We start from the raw sequence: 10,003 nt of genomic DNA, 5'->3' as shown, positions 1-10,003 counted from the left end.
CATGGCTGGTCCTGACCTAAGGAGGGCCTCCCCCCTCCCCCCCCCGCCCTGGAGCCCCCTAAAAATTTATTAAAACACCCCTCTAAAAACCTTTTCAATTTGGTTAATTTAAACAATTTTTTATCGATAATCCCTGCATGCCACCTCTCGGGGTTCCACACCCCGTCATCGAGGTAGGCCCTGGAAATGTTGTATATAAGATATGTGTATATCTCAACCCATATACACATAACATATAACATTACAAACTGTACCAAGTTTTAAATGCAATACCCACAGTGAGGATCAAAGCATCTGTTTAGGGTTTTGGTTTTTTTTTTAAATTGCTTTCTTTATACACCCAAGATTTTATTTAATCAAGAATGAATTTTCTCAAACTGCAACATGTAGCGAGGAGAGAGAGAGAGAGAGAGAGAGAGAGAGAGAGAGAGAGAGAGAGAGAGAGAGAGAGAGCAGAAAAAGTCTGTGCACAGAGTGAGTGGAGTAACTGGAGAGAAAAGTTGGAGAAAGCTCCCGGTCAGTTGAGAAAGAAGGCATGCTGGCTGAGGAATTCTGGGAGTTGAAGTCCACAAGTCATAAAAGGGCCAAGTTTGAAGACCCCTGATCTAGAGTTCAACCTCCCATGTTACATTATGGTACCTGAGCATATTAGAGATAGCAAGGCAAGGTTGTTGTGGGTAGTGGTTAAAAAAAAAATATCCAGATGACAGTCACAACTAGGTGATCAAAGCTCCTGGCCTTTTTAAAGGGATGGGGTGTTTTTTTTTAAAAAAAAAGAGGTGGGGTTTCAAATTTATGGTTATGGGCACCAACTTGACTTCATTGACCCAGCCCATCAATATCCCAGTAACAAGGTCAAATCTTATGCTTATTTCTGCGAAGGACAGAAAAATGACAGAAATGACATGCAAAGAGTAGCTCACACTAAGTTCTATGCATGATGCCAGAGCTACACATTTGCCTTAGAGCCTGAGAGCATAATGAAATAGAATTTATACTGGTTTGGGGGCGATTCAGCCTCTTCAGTAATTTTAATTAATTAGTAAAAAGCCCTGGCTGACTCAGTTATTGTCTCGAAGCCATGATAGTTATTACTTTAACTGTGTTCTGAAGAATATGAGCATAGGCTTATGAGGGTGGCCATCACTCATGATACCAGTATTAAAAGTCTGCTCTGCAGTACACCAGGTTAATAGATAAAGGAATACTTTGCTTCTCTTCTAGGTGTCCAGCTACATTGATACCAATCAACCTTTTGGTCTGAGCACTGTAGAGCCAGGAACCATTTTTACGTATGCACAGTTTGATGGAATCCTGGGCTTAGCCTACCCCACAATTGCAGTTGACCAAGCAACTCCTGTCTTTGATAATTTGATGCAAGAAGGTTTAGTGCAACAAAACTTGTTTTCTGTTTATCTCAGCCGGTAAATAATATTTTTATCTACCAGTTGTTGTTAGTTGTTGAAGCAAAATGCACAATGGAATATATTTTTTTGACAGCTCAGTTATGTCACCTGAATAACAAAGAGCTGGGTTGTACTCTTAAAATGTATGAGATGGCCACGGGTTGTAGTTCTAAAAAAAATTAGCAACAAAGAATAAGACAGCTGTTATTCTACTGTGCTTGTATTTGTGTAAAAGGCCAATCTTCTCACGGCAAAATGTGTATGGGGATTCTCAATCATCCTGGTCACAGTTGCCTCAAAGGTGCTTTTCCAAAAGGCAACTGGACTTTCTTGGTTATTTCCTTGAAAATGTTTTGCTTCTCATCCAAGAAGTTTCTTCAGTTCAGAAGAAGCTTCTTGAATGAGAAGTTAAACATTTTCAAGGAAAAAAAAATCCAATTATCTTTTGGAAAAGCACCTTTGGGACTTCTCATGGCAAGTTCTCTTGATGATTCTGCATTAAGTTTAAAATAGCATGGAATCCCTCTGATTCCACAATGTCTCTACTATTGGCTCAGCTGTCTACTAACAGCAGTAGTAGAGAGCTGAGCCAATGGGTTTCTGGCCAACTACGGTTTTGTTGAAATTGATGTTTCCTTTTGCAATTCTTTGAAAACCTGGAACTCCATAGAGTTTATGAACAGACGGTTTTTTTATTGGGGAGATCTTCTATCCTGGCTCCTGGACTTGAGCTGTTCTACCTGGTTCTTTGCAGAAAATGGTGGTTTGATGACTTTGCAGTTCAACCACCCAGACTTTTTTTTTCATGGGCAAATATGCACAAAGTGAAGAAAAGTCTTGAACAGATGGGTGGAGTGGGAAACTGCAAGCCGTTCCTTTTGTTGTTGTTTTTGTTGCATGTGAGAATGAGGAATCTTTTTTTAATTTTGGGACATGGGACACTTAATGTGCATCAAATGGCTTGACAACTTCATACCATATATTCATGTTTCAGAAAAGCATCTGGGAGTGTGATCACCTTTGGTGGAATAGATCATTCTCATTATACTGGTTCTATTAACTGGATACCAGTGAGTCAACAAACATACTGGCAGATTTCAATGGACAGGTAAGCAGGATTTGCTATAAGTACTATTATTTAGATTATAAATAATATATATATTATTTATAATATAAAATATATATTGTTATATATATAGATTGAGTTCTTTATTACTATTGGACATTACTGTTGGACACCAGAAAGTTTTATCAAATACTTTTAAGATTCATAACCTGAAGGGATAAGAAGTGAAAAGAAAGAAAGAAAAGTCAAGCTCACAACTGCTGGAATGAAAATGTTGATTACACATGGCATATTACATACTGAAAGAGCAGAGTTTCCTGCTCTAAAGAGTTTCCCAGCTACATTTATTATAACTGCTTTCTGCAGTTTCAAGCTGATATCCTGGTTTAGCCTTGTCTAATTATATAGTATAGAACCGTATTAGTCACCCTCATGTTAACTTCTTAAGGAACACAGTAATTATATTTTAATAAGTGGTAGCCTTTTTTATTTCTAGTATCACCATCACACAATTTCTGTTTCTTAGTGTTTTAGTGAATGGTGAGACGATTGCCTGCAACGGTGGCTGTCAAGCAATTGTTGACACAGGTACCTCCCTCTTGGCTGGTCCACCATCCTCCATAAATAGTATTCTAAATGCTATTGGAGCTAATCAGGGGCAGGTAAGATTAAACCCCTTATTCTCTGCCATTGTATTTGCAATTCATTACATTTGAAAGACTCTTCTATTCATCCTCATCACACTGATGTCCGTACAATACCAGGGTGTGAGAGGTTAGGTGTAGAAATATGTAGATTGGTAGATATCTGATTTGTATTACTGCTCAGTTTGCATTGTGGATTTCCACTTCAGCAAATTTCTGCCTATATATTTCATTAAAATTCAAATATAAATTTGATAGTCCTGTTAGGATAAAGTTGTGTTTTACTCATAAAGTGTATGAGATGACCATGGATTATGGCTCTAAAAAAATAAAGTAGTAAAAATATTAAATCTCCCTAGAAATTGGTCATTAAAAAAAACAAAACACCACATCCTGTATTTATTATGTAATCAAAGTAATGGAAATTATCTCAATTTGCAAGGTGGTGTTCACCTCAAGCATAACACTTAATGTCTATGGAGATTCTCAGTCACCCAGGTCATGATTGTCACAAAGGTGCTTTTTCAAAAGGTAACTGGATATTTTTTTTTGTTTTTCCTTGAAGATGTTTAGTTTCTCATCCAAGAAGCTTCTTCAGTTCTGAACTAAAGAAGCTTCTTGGATGAGAAGCGAAACATCTTTAAGGAAAAACAAAGAAAGCCCAATTGCCTTTTGAAAAAGCACCTTTGAGACATAACACTTAATAAACATAATAATGAGTTACCACTTAAGACAGCAATTTTACTTTCTTGAGATTTCATATGTGGAGCAAAAATGTTGCATTTTGTGATTTTTTAAAAAAATATTATATGTTGTGATCAGAATAATTCAAGAATACTCTTCCTTGTTTTGTATAGTCTGTAATCAACTGCAGCAATCTCTCCAACCTGCCTGATGTTGTTTTTGTGATCAATGGAATCAACTATCCACTGAAGCCTTCAGCTTATACTCAACAGGTACATAATAGATTTGGATTTATACTCAATGCCTGATTACACCTAGTTTCATGCAGATTAGAAGTGCCTGCTCTGTCCAAGGCAAGAGATAAAAATAGAAAGATGGAAGCAATCTTTTGTAAGAAATATTATTAGTAATGCAGTTGGGTCACAAGGGCTGGAGATCCTCTTTTGAGGTGCATCTCAAATTCAAGGATAAAGGTGCTCTTTGGAAGAGCAACCATACCTGCACTCAGATACTATGACATTAACATAAATTTGATTCTTGAATAAGGTTTTTGACTTTTAGTAATTTTGTCCTGCCAGTTATATGCTTATCACCGTCAAGATTTTTTGATCCAAAAGTTGCAGTATGGTATCAGGTGTTGCAAGTGTTTGTTTAGCTGTTCCAGGAAAGACAAAATGTGGAAGAAAATAATGCTGTTTTCCCCTCAGTTCCTCTTTGCATAGAAAATTGCAAAATCTCACTTTCTGCATTTTCTTTTTAAGACCACAGTATGTGTTTTTGCAATGGCAATGAGAAAAAAAAGCTGCTCACTGTTCAAATTTTAGCTACTCGAAGTCAGAGGATTACACTAAAGGAAAAAGAGTGGTGTATAATTTAGATGAGTGCTTCTTAATCTCTAGATCAGGGGTCCACAACTCCCGGTCCACGGACCAGCACTGGTCCACAACATGCCAGCAACCAGGCTGTGCAAACAAGCGAAGCCCCATCCATGGGATGCAGGCAGCACGCAAAACCACAATCCCTCTGGTTCATGGAAAAACCTTTCTCCACAGAACTGGTCCCTGGTGCCCAAAAGATTGGGGGCCGCTGATCTAAATAGCACATGATCTATTTTATGTGGAAAATATATGAGATATAAAGCTGTAGTCTGGCAAGTTTTACTACTCTTTTATTCCAGATACTGCTATGTCCAACTATCCTAGCACACCACAATTATGTTTCCACAATAAAATGAAAAGCACAAGAATAGCAGTAAAACAAAGGCCCAAATCTGATGTGCTTGGAAAATCCTTCCCAGCATACCTGTCAAGTGCTAGGGAAATCAGAAGATTCAGGCAGTTCAAATGAGTATAAAGATTTATTGCAAGCCTAAGCTCTCTACAAAATCTGAGCTACTAATGGTCAAGAGAAATGAGCAGGAATTAAGAGGCATTAAAGGTGGGCTGGAGTTAGAATTAGATCTCTTGTGGGCTTGCAGAGACTCTCAAGGACTCATGACTTATGAAACATTTGACCCCTCCCTCAGATTCAGCCTGGTTATCTCCTACAATTCCTGGCATCTCTGCACTAGACTTACCAAATATTTTTAAAAAAATTTTAAAAAAAAATTATTGATTTTTAACAATTATAATCTTTAGTGCTTAGTAAACAATGTGTTGTCTGGGTTCACATATTTAACATTAACTTCTTCAATATAAATCTGTTCAATACTGCACAATCCAGTATTTTTCCCTGATCCTCCTTTCTTCCCCAATTGTTTACATTTTCCCAACACTACGCAATACCATTTTTGCCACTATTAATACATATAAAATTGAATATAAACATCCTCATCATATTTTCTAGCGTTATACAAATAACAATAATATCAGTTTATAACCTCTTTTCTAACCAATTTATATTTCAAATGTATTTGCAATTAAAATCTCCTTATTAAATCAATATCCTGTTTTTCATGTTCTTATTTAAGTTTAATTTCCCATCAATATTCGGAATATCTTTGTCAATTATTATTTCTCAAGATTAGTTACATTTATGTAGCTAAGAGTTTTATTTATAGATGCCATCCTCATATTTTCATATTTCCCTTATTAAAAAAAGTGCTGTTCTAATTATAAATCATATCTTTCTTATTATAAAAGTCTAATTATATCTAAGAGTTATCCATTCTTTTAATCATATTCAAACAAATATTTAATCATGGTAATGTCCCCTCTGATAGGTCAAATCTTCTATTTTTTAAGTCTAACTCAGCTGTTCTCTGTTAAGCTAGGAGTCACCGAGCAGCCAAGAAGCTAGGTTATTATCTGTTTCTCAGCTTCTTACCAGATCAGCATCAGTCCTTGCAGTTGTAGTGCTATATTCACCACTAGATATCATTCTATATCCATTTTCCACTCTCAAAACAGAAGGTTGATTTCTTATATTTCGCCCCACTATTTTTCCAAAGAGAAAATCTTAACAATTATCTCACTTCTCAAATTTACCAAAGCTGTAGTTTTATATTGTTTCCACTTCAGTATTATGTATTTCTGTCCCCCATAAAAAGATTAAAATGCAGCTTCCGTTCCTCTGGAAGGATGGGGCTACAGTCCCCTTTCTTCTCACGTTCAGAGGTTTTTAGCTTCTTGGGAGCCTTTTCCAGGAAATTCAGTTGAAAATAATAAAGAAAGGATCAATTCTCACCCAGTTCCAAACACACTGTTTACGATCTGCTAGTTAGTGTTTTGTTTCTTTGGTTGTCAGTAGCTAAAGGCTGGCCACAGGGATGCAGCCAGTCTTTCCCCTGCTGATTTGGAGGGCTTCCTCAGATCGAACGGAAAGAACACAATCTCTCCATGATCAACAAGGCACTCCTCCTTCTTCATCTCCTCTTTGGGGTGACTTTAGGGCCCCCAGCAGGGCGAAATCAGATGTGGAAAGAAGAGCTCTGCCTTCCTGTGTCAGTATCGCTATGACGTCAAACCGGAAGTCCTAGATTTACCAAATATTGATGCCTGCTGATAATATACTAAAAGATCTTATCAAATTCAACTCTTCAAATATGTTGGATTATAATTCTAAGAATTCTAGAATAGTATGGGCCCTAATTTTAGCTCTGCTGTCAGGGAATTCCATTGTCCCAAAACAATGACTAACCCTGCCTATATTATCTATGCCTGGGTTTTACTGATTAGTGAGTCCCTTTAATGCAATCAGTACACCAAAATGATAACACAGAATCAAGTCAATCACTCTGTGAAAAAAATAAGCTGCCAAGGAATTTTCTCCATGATATTATTTCAGAGCTTGATGGATATGTAGAAAACAGAGTCCACTTCCAAGCCTGAATCTCCTTATAGTTTCTACATGTGTGTTTAGTGAATTAGTCAATTTTTGAGTTCACATATTATTTAAACAATAAACAAATGGAATAAGCTGATTTGCACAACAAGCCACAAAGAATCAAGCCAATATTTAGAGTAGAACAGAACAGAACAGAATAGGAGTTGGAAGGGACCTTGGAGGTCTTCTAGTCCAGCCCCCTGCTGAAGCAGGAGAACTTATACCATTTCAGACAAGTGACTGTCTAGTTTACACTAACCAATCTGAAAAGTTTTTAACTGATTTCTCAACAATGTTATCTCCTGAAAATTTATACTCTTGATATTAATAACTCTTAACATAAATATCTTATTTATTAATGTCTTCCTGGATTAAAAGGACAATAATACAAAACAGCAGTATTACAATGCCAACATAAATTTACTGACTTTTTTTTCTGTACTAGTAGAAAGAATTTCAGTATTATCCTTCCCATTGTCTAGCTCAGTTATAACAACAACAACAACAACAACAACAACAACAACAACAATAATAATAATAATAATAATAATAATAATAATAATAATAATAATAATAATAATACAGTTGGAAGGGACCTTGAAGGTGATTTAGTCCAACCCCCTGCTCAAGCAGGAAACCCTTTACCATTTCGGACAAATGGCTGTCCAGTCTCTTCTTAAAAACTTCCAGTGTTGGAGCATTCACCGCTTCTGGAGGCAGGTTGTTCCACTGGTTAATTGTTCTAACTGTCAGGAAGTTTCTCCTTAGTTCTATTGCACTTCAATTATTTTCTCAATGGAGCAGCACATAAAGCATTTTGCAAGCCTGGAATCTCCCTACAACTTTTAAAGAGCTTTCTTACTTGAACAGTTGATTTTTATTCCTTTAGGTATCATCATAGCTAACAATCTCTTTGCATACCATACCCCAGCATTTACTTCATTATTTTATTTCGTTTATTCTTTCTTTTATAATTTTTCTAGGGAACATTTGCTTAGCTTTTTGTGTTTGTTTGTTTCCTGGTACAATCTGACTAAAATTAATTCACTGAATAATCCATGCACAGATTCAATCTTATGGCTGTTTTTTTTAATTTGTTTTGTTTTCTTCCTTTCCTCTAGATGCTACCAGGCTATTGCAGCAGTGGTTTCCAGTCCTCTCCTGGGGATCTCTGGATTCTAGGGGATGTGTTCATAAGAGAATACTACAGCATTTTTGACAGAGGCAACAATCGAGTTGGGCTGGCAAAGGCAATCTAGAAAAAAATCTGCTTTTTACAACAGTGAATAATGTATCTGTTTAATCAATACATCCAACTATATTTTAACTTCCCAGCAATGTATTGAATTAACTCTAGTCCTGTGCTTTTAAATGCAATAACTGATATATTACAAGATAATTTGCAAATGGTAGCACTATTCAAGTATTTCTAATCACCACTGCATGCAAAAAATAAATAGATAAATATCTTGTTCCAAAGTTATGCTGTTAGAGCTGTTGCTGACACACACTGTAACTTGTGGTAGCTTCAGGGTAACAATTGGCAAAATCTCTGATGTTTCATCCTGTCCCATCAGGAATATTTATGTGTGGGAAAATGAATTACCAATCACTCTCCAGAAAGTGTGACCAACCAGGGTTGGGGAACTTGAAAGGCAATATGACCTTTCTTTGCAGTTTGTTTGAGGTAGTTCATAGTCAACTTTTACTTATTGTCTGTTTGTCAGGAGCATAGCTGTCTCTCCATCTGCTGAACGATTTGAAGGTTGATATGGCAAAATAGCCCGTGTTTTTCAAAGCCGCTGTATTGGAAAGCACGGGCTAAGCTGCCTCAAGCCTTCACTGCTTCTTCTTGTGTTCATTTTCATGTTAAGCTGCCTGCCTCAGCAGTCCCATTGTCTGTCTTCACTGCTGCTCGCCCAATTATTCCTTGAGCCCAGTAGTACTTGCTGGTCTTCTATCTATAATCTGACACCAATCCATTTGCCTTTCTTGAATCATCTGAGTATAATGCCTTCTGGGACCAATTCCTACAGCAACTTAGAAACTAACCAGGGCTCTACTCGACTGGCAGCTGCTTGTTTGGGATTCACTGATATGCGGTGACAATCTGCCATGAAATATGGAAGAGAAGAGTGGAGGGGAAAATACTTGGGAAACTGAAACAATGCTGTGCCTTCTCAAGGAACTGCTTCAAGGTCATCCAGCTGGAAGAAGGAGGAGGCAGCATACCAGAGCACGCCTGAATTGACCATTAGGAAAACAGCTTGCAAGATTTTAATTGGACACTTTAATTGGGGTGGGAAATGAAAACCAATCAAGGAAGGGGAAAGTGGAAAGTATAATGTTTGAGATTTTGCTGCACAAATTACAGTTCTGGCTATGCCTTACTGCAATCCACTTGATCTTTAATAAAACTGTACCTTTCTCAACAAATGGAGCCAAGGATCATTTTTTTGGGGAGGTTAAGTGAGGGCAGTCTGACACTGACACTGAATATTGTGTTAAAACACTGCTCCAGCATTTCTAAGGGAGCTCCTTGGGAAGTCTTTTTTTTTTTTGTCAATGAAAGTAGCATTTTGGGTAATCTGGGATGTTCACCATCCTACATTGCAGCCTTTCAATCTGGAGTCAGAAGTTGAAAATAAGATAATTGGCATCTGGTTAGTCTCATGGAGACTATTGAATCTGGAAGGATGGGACTTGTATTATGGGTGGCATGCTTATCTTTTTATGCAGAAAAAGATTGACAAAACTTTCAGAAATCACATAATAAGGGCTGCATTGTTAAGAGTTTGGCAAAAGTATTTTTTCAAGTTTGATGTTAAACTTCCAATTTGGGTGATACCATCACATATTTTTTTGACTATACCAAGATT

The 10,003-nt window shown here is 37.0% G+C and overlaps 1 protein-coding gene across 1 annotated transcript in view; it reads left to right on the top strand.

Moving 5' to 3' along the window:
* Positions 1-8,383, top strand: part of LOC107286264 (embryonic pepsinogen-like) — a 16,391-nt gene extending 8,008 nt beyond the window's left edge. Inside the window, exons 5-9 of the mRNA XM_015814609.1 lie at positions 1,225-1,424; positions 2,401-2,514; positions 2,999-3,134; positions 3,974-4,072; positions 8,246-8,383. Of these exons, the coding sequence (XP_015670095.1) occupies positions 1,225-1,424; positions 2,401-2,514; positions 2,999-3,134; positions 3,974-4,072; positions 8,246-8,383 (687 nt within the window). The remainder of the gene's footprint in view (positions 1-1,224; positions 1,425-2,400; positions 2,515-2,998; positions 3,135-3,973; positions 4,073-8,245) is intronic.
* Positions 8,384-10,003: the final 1,620 nt, after the last annotated feature.

This window comes from Protobothrops mucrosquamatus, unplaced genomic scaffold (genome assembly GCF_001527695.2).
Source record: "Protobothrops mucrosquamatus isolate PMUCROS unplaced genomic scaffold, P.Mucros_1.0 scaffold267, whole genome shotgun sequence".
NCBI classification, from domain to species: domain Eukaryota; kingdom Metazoa; phylum Chordata; class Lepidosauria; order Squamata; family Viperidae; genus Protobothrops; species Protobothrops mucrosquamatus.
This window is presented reverse-complemented; position numbering and strand designations above follow the sequence as displayed.